At 48.8% G+C, this 15,213-nt stretch overlaps 1 protein-coding gene across 1 annotated transcript in view; it reads left to right on the forward strand.

Annotated features, from left to right (window-relative positions):
- Nucleotides 1–982: 982 nt before the first annotated feature.
- IMPA2 (inositol monophosphatase 2) overlaps nucleotides 983–15,213 on the forward strand; it is a 41,665-nt gene continuing 27,434 nt past the window's right edge. The window contains exon 1 of the mRNA XM_070420685.1: nucleotides 983–1,236. Within this exon, the coding sequence (XP_070276786.1) occupies nucleotides 1,141–1,236 (96 nt within the window). The 5' untranslated portion in view covers nucleotides 983–1,140. The remainder of the gene's footprint in view (nucleotides 1,237–15,213) is intronic.

Below are 15,213 nucleotides of genomic sequence, written 5' to 3' on the forward strand. Positions count from 1 at the left end.
GAGGGGCCAGTCACCCAGTTAGGGCTCTACATCGGAGTTTTGAGTTCAGACAGTTATAAAATCCAGAAACTGTCATCCTAGTGTTTGGTTTTGAGCTTGTCGTTTGCATCCAAGCATTCGGGAACACAGGAGCTTTGTGCTCTCTGCCGCGAGCGAGGAAGACTAGCGCCACTGCCGGCCGACCGAGCGGGAGGAGAACATCATCGGGCACCCAGCGGTCTTCCACTCGGAGCAACCCGCTAGGAGTTGAAGAAGTTCCTTTAGGTCTGACCTAAGTTAGGATGTGACCGCCCCTGGGGCCACGCGTGCGCGGGCCGCCAGGCTTGGGCGAGAGGGTCGGAGGCGCCCCCAGTTGGGACCGATAGCATATCCGTGCTGGGCTGAGTCGTAGCCTCAGCCGCGCATGCCCGCCCAGATGGCAGCCTGCCCCGGACCCGGCTCCGGTCAGGCTCAAAGGCTTCTACCGCAGGCCCCCGTCCCGGCACCCTCCCTTCTCCCGTCCTACCAGTGCCGACCAGAGTGCTGTCCAGGATCTATCAGAGCGAGGAGGGGGCGGGGCTTGAGAAGAGAGGCGGGGCCGGGGGAACGGAAAGCAGGATGCGCGGCGAGGAGGGGCGGGGCTCGGCGGAGAGGGGCGTGGCTTTGCGAGGAGGGGCGGGGCGGGGCTATGGTGAAATGTGAAGCGGCACTCAGCCCTGGGCAGGGCGGGGCTCGACGGAGGGAGGCGTGGCTCGGTGATGAGGGGCGGGGCCAGGAGAGGAGGGGCGGGGTTCTGGTGAAATGTGAAGCGGCACTCAGCCCTGGGCAGGGCGGGGCTCGGCGGAGAGGGGCGGGCTCGAGGCAGGGTCTCGGGCGGGGCTGGGCGGGCTCAGCGCAAAGCAAAGCTGAGAGCCGCGAGGGGCGGGGCTCAGCAGGGGGCAGGGCTCGGGGCGGGGCTTGGGACGCGCGGCGCGGCTTTCCCCCCACCCCCGCCCGGGTCCGCTCCTCGCCCTTCCCGCGGCACTGTAGTGGGGCTCGTGAAAGCCGAGGCGCGAGCGGCGGGAGTGAGAAGAGGGAGTGCGGAGCCTGGTTCTGGAGCGGTGGGAGCCGGTGGGGGACCGGCGTGGAGGGCTGGAGGTGGCGGGGCCCCGCGAGGACGCGATGAAGCCAAGCCTCGAGGACCCGGCGGCGTCCGCCGGGGGCCCCTGGGAAGAGTGCTTCGAGTTGGCCGTGCAGCTGGCGCTGCGGGCGGGACAGGTGAGCGCCGCGGCCCTCCCCCTGCGCCCTGGCGGAGTCCGAGTGAGCGCAGCCCCGCGGGCCGGGAGGCACGCTGCCCGCACCACACCCACTCGGCACTTCGGAAAGTCCGATCAGAAGTAAAGTCAGACCAGAGGGGCTCCTCTGGGGCTGGCGGGACCTGGGCCCAGGGCCACGTGCGGCCGCGGGGCCGGCCTGGGGTGGGGAAGGTCCCGCGCAGCTGGGCCGTGTGCGGTAGGCGTCTGGTGACGGCTGACCGAGGCGTGATAAGTGAAAGAAGTCTTTGTGTTCGTTTCCTGCATAGACCTTCCCTTTACCTTCTCCCCCCCAGGAGCCGGGAGGGGAGCACCTCTTTTCCCGGTGGTGGTGGCTAGCACCCCTTAAAGCCTGCCGCCCAGGGCCCCTCTCCTTTGGCCGTGGATGGCTCACTGTAGGTGACTTGACCTTTGCGTAGGCGAGAGCACTTAACAATATATTGACTATGCAAATCAGTCCAGGGCTTTATATGTTTCTCCCAGGCCTGAATGTCACAGCTGTTCGTGTTGAAAGACCTTTGAATTGATCCGGAGGCCAGGACATGGGTGTGGTTTCCCCCAGGTTTAAACCCCAGCTGCGGGGAGACCTGGAGGCTTGCTGTTTGTCCACAAGCGTCCTAAATGCAAATTTACTCTGACCCACAGCCTCAAAGTGGCTCCACTCAGCGATTGGAGAAACTTACTAATAACCGACCCGCAGGATGAAAACCAAGCAGCGGAGCGTAAACCTGAGGCTCGAGTTTGAAAATGCAGCCCCTTTCTTTTCTCACTTTCATTTTTGTGTGTTTTGTTCCCCACATTTTCCTCCGTGTCTTCGGTGCCTGATAGGGGCGCGGTTCCCATTGCAGGATGCATCGGTGGGTCCTGGTTCTCCGAGGACTGCCAGGCAGGGGTTAGGTTGAGTGGGAAGATGGCTTACCCCTGCTTTGCTTGTTAAGGCCGGTGCTTGTGTTCTGGAGGATGAAGACGGACAGGAGAGGAGCTGTGAGAGGAGATGGGCTTGGCATCCAAAGAGCATTTTCTCTTTCAGGTCTACCAGGCTGGAAATGCTCTCTAAGTTTTCCCGCCGTGTAAAATCAGGCTGTTTTCAGTCCTGAATTTGAAGTGAGTCGTCATGTGTACAGTGGATAGTGCTTTACCTGGATATGAACCCTCTGACCCCCTTTAAAAGTTAATCTTCACGTTTAGTATTGGAGGGCCCTCCCTCTGTGATTTTAAAGACCCAAGACTCAGGCAGGAAGGAATGCATGACTTAAAGGAGTGTTGTAAGCTATCCTTTGGCTCCATCACCTTCTCCTCCTGCACAAAAAGGAGATCCCAAACCTTATGAGCTAGAATGTGAAGCTCCTGGGAACATTCTTCCTGGAAAGCACATCCACTGTATTGGAGGGGGGGGGTTGGGGGGGGGGTTGCTCTCCTGCCCCTCCCCCCTCCCTCCAAGCCCCCTCACTGCCTTTTCAGAGTGACTGTCACCGGGATATTTAGTAACTTTTACATTCCACCCTAAAACTTCCCTTCCTTGAGGCTTTGAGGAAAAGCCAGCTTAGGAGGCAGGCACTTCTGTGTAAATCCTGGTGAGTTGTTACAGCTTTCTGTGGTTTTTGAAACTTAGATCCTTGAAGATACAGAGGGGTTTTAAAACATTTTAACAGATGGTTAAGTAGAACTTGCAATACGGCAGGCACAATTCTAAGGGTCTCACAAATTTTAACTTACTTAGAAGCTATCTATGTGTTTGCAACTTGCCAACAACAAAAATGTGGAGTTTTTTTTAAGAGGGGGAAGGGTGAAATAAAGATTCTGCCATTAGGAGTCTTGTCAGGGAGCCCAGGACTCCGGGCTCCCTCTTGAGCATTATGCTGATGCTTCCTGCCTGCCCGCCCGGCCGTGAGGAGGATGGCCGGATGGTCTGTGGCTGGGACAAACAAGCCACACAAGGTCGTTGCAACCTGTGCAAAGAGGGACAGATTGTCTAATAGTGTTCTTAGTGATGGGGTGTGGATTGGGAAAACCTGGCCTTGAGCCAGACAGGCCAGAGAGGAATGAAAAGGTAGTTCGTGGTGATCCTTTTTGAGTCCTCCTTAACTAATGCAGTGTTTGGCACATTTTCTGTGGCCTGGTGGCCCAGAATGCCCACCCCGTCACCGGTACCCAATGTTCTGCTATTATATTGAGTTTGCTACCCTCAGCTGCTCCTGAGACAGTTATGTGTTCTGAATTCCCGAGTCTGGGTTCCGTTTGCTGAAAGGTAGAACAAGAGGGAGGGGGCCTCCCAAGAGATGAATATCACTGCCCGTGATCTTTCAGACATTGGTTCGGGTCAGGGCAGCACTAGACACTTTGCTCCCTGTTTCTGAGAGTCTCCACAAAAACAACCTGTGTGGCCTCCCTGGCCCAGAGTGCCACCTCTGCACGAAGGCCTCCCCATTCTTCCCCCTTCCTCCTTCACTCTCCACCACCCAATCCTGCAGTCCCTCTAAAACTCATCCCTTCCCTTCCAGGCCCAGCCACCCATACCACTCAGGTGCCCCTCCCTAACTGTTGGGCTTTGGACACCCCATCACCACCACTAATACATATAGCAGTATTCATGGAAATGGATGTCTGTCATATTTTTTGTGACAGGTGAACAAAAGTGTCATAGAAAACCATGCTTTTTAAAAAATATATTTTATTGATTTCAGAGAGAAAGGAAGAGAGAATCATTGATTGGCTGTCTCCTGCAAGCCCCGCACTGGGGATCGAGCCCACAACCTGGGCATGTGCCCTTGACCGGAATAGAACCTGGGACCTTTCAGTTCACAGGTCGACGCTCTGTCCACTGAGCCAAACCGTATAGGGCAAAACTATGCTTTTTTAATTGTCCTGGCAAGGGTAGATGCAGGTTTTGTTGGTCCTATAGAGCTTAAACAAATTAGGGGCCCTCTTAACAAAAAAATATACAAAATTACAAATTCAAAATTAAATATAAAAATTACTCAGAATAAGAAAAATCAACAGTATAAATTTTAAGATGCTAGCAATATAACAAAATACATAAAAATAAATCTACTCAATCTTCTATAATACTTTTTTTCACTTTTTTTGGCTTTATACTCTGCATCTTTGAATGACAATGATTTGGGGATATTTTCTCTAGAGAGACTAGAAAGATAAATTTAGGCTTTCTTAGAGCATGGATGATTGAAATTTATTTAGGCTTCAAACTTGTTACTGGTCATATAAATTTTTAGGATTGCCATCAAATTTGAGAATCCTGTCACTTTTCTTTTATATATTAGTTGTAAGATGTGGGAGAATTTTCCACAGACCAGCATCTGGCTCCACAGAGTTGAAGCCTTGTTTCTTTCCATGACCCCTGGTGCCAGCTGCCACTGTCCACGCTCACACAGTCCTCTGGTCCTGCCCTTCATGTCACCATGCCAGGCCAGTTGGTGTGGTAGGCAGTGGAAGCATTTCTGGAAGCCATTCCTACACCGGATGACTCACAATAACTTACAGACAGATGTGACTGCAGATATATCCCATCAAACCCCAAAGTAAATCCATCTCTACTCAACTTCCGTTTAGCCAAAAAAGCTAAAACCCCACTCCAGGGCCACCTGGTAGGAAATACGATGGAGGGGAGGTCATAGTGGAAGGAGCAGTTAGATCTGCAATTAGAAGAGTTGAGTGTTGCAAACTTAACAGAGGTGCTTATGTGCGACCCAGTCAGCACACTTTGCTATGGTCCCTAGCAAAGCCTCGAGCCTGTAAAGGGCCTTGAAGCCCCAATGCCATTAGCTCCCCAGTCAATTCATCTCTGAGTACTGGTAGGAACATCTCAGGAAAAGGCAGAAAACGAAAATCCAACCCTCTACTCTCAGAACTTCAGACAGCGCCTCTCTAGTTGCTTTACATATCCATGCAGGTTACCCTCCCCAAGGCCCAGGCTTGAGAAGTGAAGCCTATTGTCCCAACAGCCCCTGAGTGGGCCAGGCCCTTGTTCGGCCAGATCAAACTAGTCTGCATCTTCTAAACACATTGCATTTTCCTGCCCTTCTTGCCTATGTTTATTGAAAACCATACTGCCCCTCCAGGGCTGGGTTACTGTGCCCCTTCCTTCCTGGACCTTCCGGGGTGGCTTCCTTCTCTGTCCTGGGCCTCTCCCCCATCCTGCTGACCCTTGGTCCCTGGTCCGGTTGGTGTGCTCTTCCCACCCTGGGCTCTGAATGTGCAGCTCCCCGGAGCAGAGAGCGCACGGTGGTGGACTCTGACCCAATATCATCTATTTGTCTGGCTTGCTTTGACAACAAACGCTTGTTGTGACTTGTGATTTTAATTGTTATCAGTTATTCACACAGGGGGTTTTATAAGTGAAATACTACTAAAAGGACTGTCATGAAAAACAGCAATGTCCTGGCCCATGTCATCCTTTTACTTTTCCCCAGAGATCACTGTATTCAATTTTCTGAGTTGCACCCATTTGTAAATAATAGGATTCTACCACTCATTTAGACATTATATTGGGCTGTGTGGCTGAGTTATCTGTGTGGTTCCATTGGTATCCATATCACATTCTTCTTCTTTTTTTTTTAATCCTCACCCGAGGATATTTTTTCCATCGACTTTTAGAGAGAGTGGGAGGGAAAGAGAGAGACAGAGAGAAACATCGATGTGAGAGAGACACATTGATTGGTTGCCTCCCACATGCTCCCGACCAGGGCCCATGGCCCTGACCAGGGCTGGGAGCCTGCAACTGAGGTACGTGCCCTTGACTGGAATCGAACCCCGGACCCATCAGTCCGAAGGCCGACGCTCTATCCACTGAACCAAACCGGCTAGGGCTCCATATCACCTTCTGATGATCATGCAATTGTAATGCAAGGCTGAATCAGGCAGTATAGCTATATTACATATTCCTTTATTTCTTACACAATCTGTATTTTCTTTTTTTTTTTTTTTCAATCCTCACCTGAGGATATGTTTTTATTGGATTTATTTATTTATCTATTTATTTATTTATTTAGAGAGAAACATTGATGTGAGAGAGAAACCTGAAGCCTGGATAGTGCCCCGACTGGGAATCAAACCCCAGACCTTTCGGTGCCTGGGACGATGATCCAACCAATTGAGCAACCCGGCCACGGCACAGCCTGCATTTTTCTTAAAGTAAAAAATAAGGTGGTTTTCCTTGTTTTGTTTTTTGCTTAGTTTTCTGTGTACCCATTGATAGTCATCTTCCGACTTCCCAACAGTATTTTTTAATTATCTGTGTCAAAATCATCAGGTTAGTGGCTGCAGAGAAGTGGTCCTCACACTTTCCTTTGTATCGGAAGCGCCTGGAAGGCTTTTCAGGGCAAGCTGAGTCCCACCCCTGGTTTCTGATTCCTGAAGTCTGGAGTAAATTAGCATTTCCACCGAATTCCCAGCTGATACTGATACTGCCGATCTAGAAATCAGCCCTTTGTCTAGTAGCCAGATCAGACTACTCTTTTCCAGACACTTTGATAGCTCAGTTGGAACATTGTCACATGCACCAAAAGGTCACAGGTTCAATTCCCTGTCAGGGCACATACCCAGGTTGCAGGTTTGATCCCTGGTTGGGGTGCATACAGAGACAACTGATCCATGTTTCTCACATCGATGTTTCCTCTCTCTCTCTCTCTCTCTGAAATAAATAAAACATATCCTTGGGTGAGGATTAAAAAACACACACTTTCATGACTACTGCTATATAGTATTTTGTTATGTGAATATATGATAATTTATGATAATTTGAATATATGATAATTTACTCTTTCAACTTTTTAAAAAAATATATTTTTATTGATTTCAGAGATGAAGGGAGAAGGAGGGAGAGAGAGAAACATCAATGATGAGAGAGAATCTTCCATGCCCCTTATAGAGATGGAGCCTGCAACCTGGGCATGTTCCCTGACAGGGCATCAAACTGGTGACCATTCGGTGCACAGGAGGATGCTCAACCAACTGAGCCACTCTGGCCAGGGCTGATTGTGGTTTTAATTTGCATGTCCCATATGACTAATGAACTTAAGTATCTTTTGTGTGTTTATTGGCCTCCTGGATATTCTCTGTTTTTAACATGGTGGTATTAAATGATGATTAGAGATTATTTGCTCAACAAATATTTAAAGGGTAACTCTGGAAAGAACTTTAGCCTTTACTCTGAGTGTGAGGAGAGGGTTGGGTCAGAGTCCTGTGTGGGGCCCGCCCTGGGCTGCATGGGGCCCCACGACATGGAGGGACCAGAAGCGGATATCTGAAAGGAAGCTGTTAAAATAATAGTTCAGGTGAGAAATGAGGGTGGGTTTGACTGGGATGTAAGGAAGGAAGTGGTAAAAACAGATGTATTTCGCATGCTGAGGTTCAGGCTTTGCTGTTGGAGCCGAATTAGGGTGTGAGAGAGAGAGGAGGCAGGGATGCCTTCAAGGTTCAGGCCTGCAAAACTGGTTGAATGGATTTGCTGCTTCCTGAGGTGGCAAAACTGCAGGAGGAGCAGGATTGGAGGTGGAAGTCCGGTGTTGCGTTTCCAGCATGCTACACTTGAATTGGCCGTGGGTTATTCTAAGTGATGTTGAGTTTGGAACCAGAGTTCAGGGGAGAAGTTCAGGGTGGAGACTCCGATTTGAGAGCCATTGGCCTGGGATGATATGAAGACCCAGGACAGGGAGAGCGCGGGCTTGTCCAGCCCTGGGCTCTGCCATGGGATGGTCCCCAAGTCAAGCTCCTGGTTTTTCCTCTAGGACAGCGGTTCTCAACCTGTGGGCCACGACCCCTTGGGCGTTCGAACGACCCTTTCACCGGGGTCGCCTAAGACCATCCTGCATATCAGATACTTACATTACGATTCATAACAGTAGCGACATTACAGTTATGAGGTAGCAACGAAAATAATTTTATGGTTGGGTCACAACATGAGGAACTGTATTTAAAGGGCCAGAAGGTTGAGAACCACTGCTCTAGGAGACCCTCAGATGTCAGTATGTGGAGGTTTTAGGTTGCCCATTTCTTCAGAAGCGCCTGCCTACTTGAGGAAGGCAGTTGAGGGGTGATGATTTCACCATTTCCCTGCCTTTCGTCCCCTGTCTCACCAGGCCTCCAGTTCCCGCTTAGCTCCAAAGGGCGGGGGTCAGCCTGCACTGACAGTTGTAAAACTTTCGCCAACATTTAAAACCTCAGCCAAGACAGAGTCCCCGTGGGACAACAGCTGGCAGGCGCAGAGTAGCAGCTGCTCCTTTTGGGGTCCAAGTGTCCAAGGCTCACTGGTCCCTGACCCTTGTGCAAAGCCAACTGCCATTTTCCTGATACATGATTGTAAGGAAAGTGGCATGTTTCTTATGCCCATTTTGCTAATAGAAGTTGTTCGCGCCCTAGCCATTTTGGCTCAGTGGATAGAGCGCTGGCCCGCAGACTGAAGGGTCCCAGGTTCAATTCCGGTCAAGGGCACATGCCCGGATCGCTGGCTTGATCCCCAGTGTGGGGTGTGCAGGAGGCAGCTGATCCATGATTCTCTCTCATCATTGATGTTTCTATCTCTTTCTCCCTCTCCCTTCCTCTTTGAAATAAAAAATACATATTAAAAAGAAAAAAGTTGGAGAAAAATGAGAAGGAGCACTTTCCTTCCAGAGGCGTTTGTACCTGCAGCCCTTGGTGCAGGAGTGAGTCAGTGAAATCCCACCCGCGTCTCACTAGGGATAGAAGAAAAGGCTGGTGTCACCCTCACACGGAAGTGAATGGGCCTGTGTGGATACTTAAACCCCAGCCCAATGAGACACAGTAGTGGAATGTTCTGTCTTTGGGGTGGGGGGAGAGTAGCCAGAGGATGGACACGCCGCTAGTGGATTCCAGGCCCCTCCTACCCCCAGCCCGAGGAGTGGGGTCTGGGTAGGGGAGCTCAGGTCCCGAGAAGCTGAGGTTTGGAGAGAGAAAAGTAAGTTTTGAGTTCAGGCTCCTTGTCTCTTGGCTTCATGGGGCCAGAACCGAAGGCTGGCCTGGCTTGCGTCTTTCTCCCATGGAGATAAGGGAAGAATTCAGCCGAGGGGCAATGTCACGTCCACTGCAGCTAAGCCAGTCTCAGAACCATGTGTCCACTGTCCCAGCTCCCGACTGCAGAGGCCAGGGCAGTGTCTGGGCCACATGGTGGCGTATTCAGCACCCCAGTCCTCCTCTGAACTAGCCATGCTGGGCACCCAGCCACCTCCCATGCCAAATCCAGGGGACCCTCTTCACCCACATGAAATCCAGGCTTTAGTGACTGAAGGACATATTTTATATATTAAACATTAACAGAATGTTTTTTGGACAGAGAGACCCAGGGCAGGAGGTCTGTGAAGTGCATGCATAGTTAGTGAGTAGCTGAAAAACATTAATGAAAAACAGCATACACTAACTTATTGCTGGCAGAATGAGAATGTTTAAACTCTCGAAGACTGAGAGAAAACGGGCCTGGGAAAGGGCTTTCAGCAGGTAACTCACCTGGCAACCTTACAGGCCAGTCTCCTGTGGGTGCAACTGCGGCTAAAGGACAGGGCTGTTTGCGTCTACCAGTTAATTTTAAAAATACAGCATTCTATCACTGCCTTTCTCTCATGTAGGAACATTTATGAATTAAAATTTTCTTAACCTAGTATTTTAGGATCTCATTTGAGATTTGCACATTGTGTTTATGGTAGGACTTGTTGCTTTTTTAGTCACAAGTCATTAAATTTTGTTAAGCCCTAGCCGGTTTGGCTCAGTGGATAGAGCGTTGGCCTGCAGACTAAAGGGTCCCAGGTTCGATTCTGGTCAAGGGCACATGCCTGGGTTGTGGGCTTGATCCCCAGTGGGGGTCCTGCAGGAAGCAGCCGATCAATGATTCTCTCTCATCGTTGATGTTTCTAGCTCTCCCTTCCTCTCTGAAATCAATACAAATACATATTTTTAAAAAATTTTGTCTAACACACGTTCTCACAAATAACTAGAGTGGTGACAGTCCAAGTTTATATAAAAATTATTTTGTGTACTAAGACATTATATGCACTTCCTCATTTAATTCTTACAACAATCCAATTTCTTAGATACTACTGTTATTACAGATGTGCAAACTAAGGCTCTGAGAAGCTAATGATTCCCCCAAGGTCTCCCAAGTGAAGTTTAAATTCAGATCTGTCTGATGCTAAAGTGAATCGGTGGAAATAAGAATTACATTTAGACAGGGAAATGTTTCACATGCATTTTCTTTATGAACTGCAGAGTTTCCAAGTTTTAAAATGTTTATTCTTATTATTTTTAAACTCTGCAGTCCAGCTCAAGAGCCTTAGCCATTCTGCCATTTCTTTTTTAAAATTTTTTATTCAATTTTCTTAAACTTATAAAAGAACAAACAGTTCACCCATTTCTCCCACCCCCTTCAGCCCCCTGCCTCTTAGAACCACCAATCTGTTCTCTGTATCTGTGAGCTTGGGGTTATATATATTACAGTTCTTTGCTCATTCATCCATCAATGAACACTGGTTGCTTCTAAATCTTGACTATCCTATATAATAAAAGGCTAATATGCAAATCAACCGAACGGCGGAACAACCGGTCACTATGACAAACACTGAACACCAAGGGGCAGACGCTCAATGCAGGAGCTGCCCCCTGGTGGTCAGTACACTCCCACAGGGGGAGCGTCACTCAGCCAGAAGCCAGGCTCATGGCTGGCGAGCACAGCGGCGGTGGCAGGAGCCTCCCCCGCCTCTGCGGCAGCGCTATGGGTGTCCCAGGGCTCCCGGACTGTGAGAGGGTGCAGGCTGGGCTGAGGGGACCCCCTCCCCTGCCCCAAGTGCACGAATTTCATGCACCAGGCCTCTAGTTGTATATAATGCTACAGTGAAAATGGGGGCAGAGATCTTTTTGATTAGAGTTTTTGTTTTCTTTAGAAGTGGAATTGCTGGATCATATGATAATTCTACTTTTAATTTTTTGAGGAGCCTCCGTCCTGTTTTCTATAGTGATTTCACCCATTTACATTCTCACCAACAGTACACAAGAGTTTCTTTCTCTTCACACCCTCGCCAACACTGATTTCTTTAATTTTCTTTTCTTCCTTTTATTTCTTTTTTGATGATAGCCATTCTAACAGGTTTGAGGTAATATCTCATTGTGTTTTGATTTGCATTTCCTTGATAATTAGTGATGTTGAGCACTTTTTCATATATGTGTTCGCAATCCATATGTCTTTGGAAAATGTCTATTCCTATCTTGTGTCCATTTATTAGTTGGGTTGTTTGTTTCTTGGTTATTGAGTTGTGTGAGTTATTATATGTTTTGAATATTAGTCTCATCAGATGTATGATTTGCAATTATTTTCTCCCATTTAATAGGTTGCCTTTTCATTTTGTTGATGGTTTCCTTTGCTTTGCAGAAGCTTTGTTGGTTTAAGGAATTCCCATTTATTGATTTTTTGCTTTTGTTGCTTTTGCTTTTGGTGTCAGATTTAAAAAATCATCGCCAAGACCTTTGTTAAGGAGCTTATCACCTGTTTTCTTATTGGAGTTTTGTGGTTTCAGGTCTTAAGTTCAAGTCTTGCATCCATTTTGAGTTATTTTATGTGTATGATGTAAGACAGTGATCTAGTTTCATTCTTTTGCAGATAGCTGCCCAGTTTTCCCAGCATCCTTTATTGAAGAGACTATCCTTTCCCCAGTGTATATTCTTGACTCCTTTGTTGCAAATTAATTGAGCATATATATGTAGGTTTATTTCTGGGCTCTCTATTCTGTTCCATTGATCTGTGTGTCTGGTTTGCAGCCAATGCCATACTGTTTTAATTACTATAGCTTTGTTATATAGCTTGAAATCAGGGAGTGTGGTGCCTCCATCTTTGCTCTTGCTTTGGCCATTCAGGGTTTTTCATGATTCTATACAAATTTCAGGTGTTTTTTTTTCTATTTCTGTGAAAAGTGCCATTGGAATTTTGATAGGGTTTACATTGAAACTGTATATTTTTTTAGATTAGCTTACTGCCATTAACTCATGGTGACCAAAAGGAATCTAGTTTTTATAGCGATCTCATATCTGAAAATCCATCAGGTAAGTTTGGCAAATTTCCATCACAGTGCATATTGCCCTCGTGGGCCTGGAGCCAAGAGGAGGAGAGCAGACCTACTTAGTGTTGTAGGGAAGAGTGGTCTGGAGCTACTAAGATGAAAAGCAGAGCTTCTGCCTCTGGAAGCTCACTATCTAGTGGAAGACACAGACCTGTGCCTGAGAGTGATGAAACACCAAGGTCTGTGCAGTAGCTGAGACGTGCATTCATGCTAGGGAACCACTGACCAAGAGAAGGTGCCTGGCCCAAAGTGGGCTGGTGGAGGGCTACACAGACAGCTTTCTGAGAAAAACGGACTTGAGTGGACTCTCCAAGGACAAATGGGCAGGAGGCATCCAGGGTGGCCATTGCAGGCACAAAGACACAAGGGTGTGGAGGGAGACCCCCAGAGAGGTCTTGGACATGGCACGGGGACAGGGCCAGAGTGCTGTGGGGCCAAGTGTTGCCAGGGCGTCTGTGGAGGACCTCACACCAGACACGGGCCCGCCGTCCTCTTGGTGAGCCCAGCAAGCCACAGAGAGTGCCAGCAGGTAGATCTGCTTTCCAAGGAGGCCACTCTGCACAGGGTGGACAGCACTACAGAGGAGCAAGACCAAAGGGTGTAGGAGGCTGTTTAGCAATGCAGCAAGTGATGGTAGGCAGTATGAGAAGGGCAGCGTACTTTCGGAAAATAATCCAGAAGTACAATCTAAATATCTGGATGTGTAACTGGATGAGTGGGTGGTGAGCCAGGGTCCGAAGGAGCAGCAGCAGATGTGAGAGGACTGGCCACAGCACTCTGGGTGGCCTGCCCCGCTGCCACAGGACACGGGACCATTCAGACCCGTGGCCTTCCTTGTGATACATGCCACATGTAATGAACATAGCACACCAATAATGCTAATAAAATCAGAAAAGAAATGCTTTAAAAAAAAGAACATGATACAACATGCTCTGTCTGAATCCATAAATCTTCCCTCCGTTTGTGTGATTTATAGCGAGGGGCCTGGTTCCTCCGGAAAGTTTGTCCAGATGACATCAGACATTCCCCAACTGCCCACACACGCCCCTGAGCGTGCATCTCCTCAACACAGTACGGTTGTGTATATTTTGGGCCCGGAAGACCAAGTGCATAAATACCGTGAGGTCAGAGGTGACTTCACAAGAGCACGTGCTAGAAAGTCTTCCAGACTTGAGTGGCCTATGAACTCAGTGTGCAGCAGTCAAGAAATCTTCATTCATTCATTCAGCAGATGTTCACTGAGGCCCGACTGTGTGGCAGCCCCGGTATCAGCTGCAAAACAGGCCTGTGGGAGGTGGAGACAGACAGAGACAGACAACCCGGGCCCTTAAGGTGGAATGGATTGCGTGGAATCCCAAGGGGCCAGTTATATGTGGCTGGAGCCTAACAGTAATGCAGCAAGGCAGAGGGTAAGGTTGATGAGAATGCAAAGGTTAGGGAAGGCCTGTTTATGTGAGGTTGATGGTCTGGCTTCCCTCACAGAGATCAATGACAGAAGCAAGGCAGGTTGCTTTCTCATTCCCATAAAAGTCCAGTTAGAGGCCTGGGGAGCAGGGCCTCTGCTTCACAAAGTCACTCAGGGACCAGGTTTCTTTCTGCTTGTTGTTCTTCCATGTGACCAAAACTGACCTCTCACCACCACGCCCATGTCACACCGGGTGGCAAAGGGGGAAAGAACAAGCGGAAGTGGCCTTTTAAGGATGTGACTCAGAGTTGCACATATAACTTCCATTCACATCCTCTTGGGTAGAACTTAGACACAGGCCACACCTACCTGCACGAGAGGCAGAGAGGGGCAGACTGCGGGGTGGCTCCACCCCTTGCTAAACTTGGGGCTTCTGTTGCTAAATGGAAGAAGGGGAGACTGGCTCTTTGGGGTCAGATTGTCTGCTAGAAGGCCAATTCTCAAAAGCCATTGCATGCCACCTTCACTGAGGTGTTGACTTTTATCTTGGAGTAATAGGGAGCCATTAAGAACTTATGCTGGGAAGAGCCATGGTAAAGATCAGAGTTCTAACAAACTCTTCTGGCTGTGGGTGGAGAATGGACTTGAGAGCCATAAAGCAGATTGAGGCCAGCTCCAAGAGATAGGGCTAGTGGGTGGAGGCTCGAGTTTGTCAGACTTCAAGCACAATTAAGACTGTGTTAACAGGACAACCAAAAAACACAATACCACAATGAAATGAAACAAAAAGACCAAGGTGGTTAGTATTCACACAAACACGAGAGGTTCACTTGGATAAAATGGTGCAGAAGCTATTCAAGCAGTCTGACGTGTATTTTATTCATGATTCAAAGAACTCTGGAAACCTACTCTGCCAGGTACAATTCTAGATGCTAACAGTGTGGCAGGGAACAAAAGAGAGTGAACTCTGCCCTCCCGCAGCTCATGTTCCATTGGGGAGAGACATTTCATCAACCAGGAAACAAACAGGCTGATTTCAGATGGCGGGAAGTTTCAGACAGAAGAACCAGAAAATATGAAGCCACTGGGACAGAAACAAATTTGGTTGGGACGGGCCAGAAAACCAAGTGTTCTTTGGGAGGCAAGATTGGCAGGTGGTGAGGGTCTCCTCGTGTGGGATCTGGGGCTTTGTCCTAAGAGCGATGGGAAGACATTGGATAGTTCCAGCATTAACATGACACAAGCTGACGATGTTTAGAAATCATCAACCCAGCTTCTACATAAAGACCACAGGGAGCCGAAACCAGTTTGGCTCAGTGGATAGAGCGTCGGCCTGCGGACTGAAGGGTCCCGCGTTCGATTCCGGTCAAGGGCATGTCCCTGGGTTGCGAGCACATCCCCAGTGGGAGATGTGCAGGAGGCAGCTGATGGATGTTTCTCTCTCATCGATGTTTCTAACTCT

The sequence above is a fragment of the Myotis yumanensis genome, unplaced genomic scaffold, assembly GCF_028538775.1.
Source record: "Myotis yumanensis isolate MYYU_CA2020_CCGP unplaced genomic scaffold, mMyoYum1.0.hap1 SCAF_7, whole genome shotgun sequence".
NCBI lineage: Eukaryota > Metazoa > Chordata > Mammalia > Chiroptera > Vespertilionidae > Myotis > Myotis yumanensis.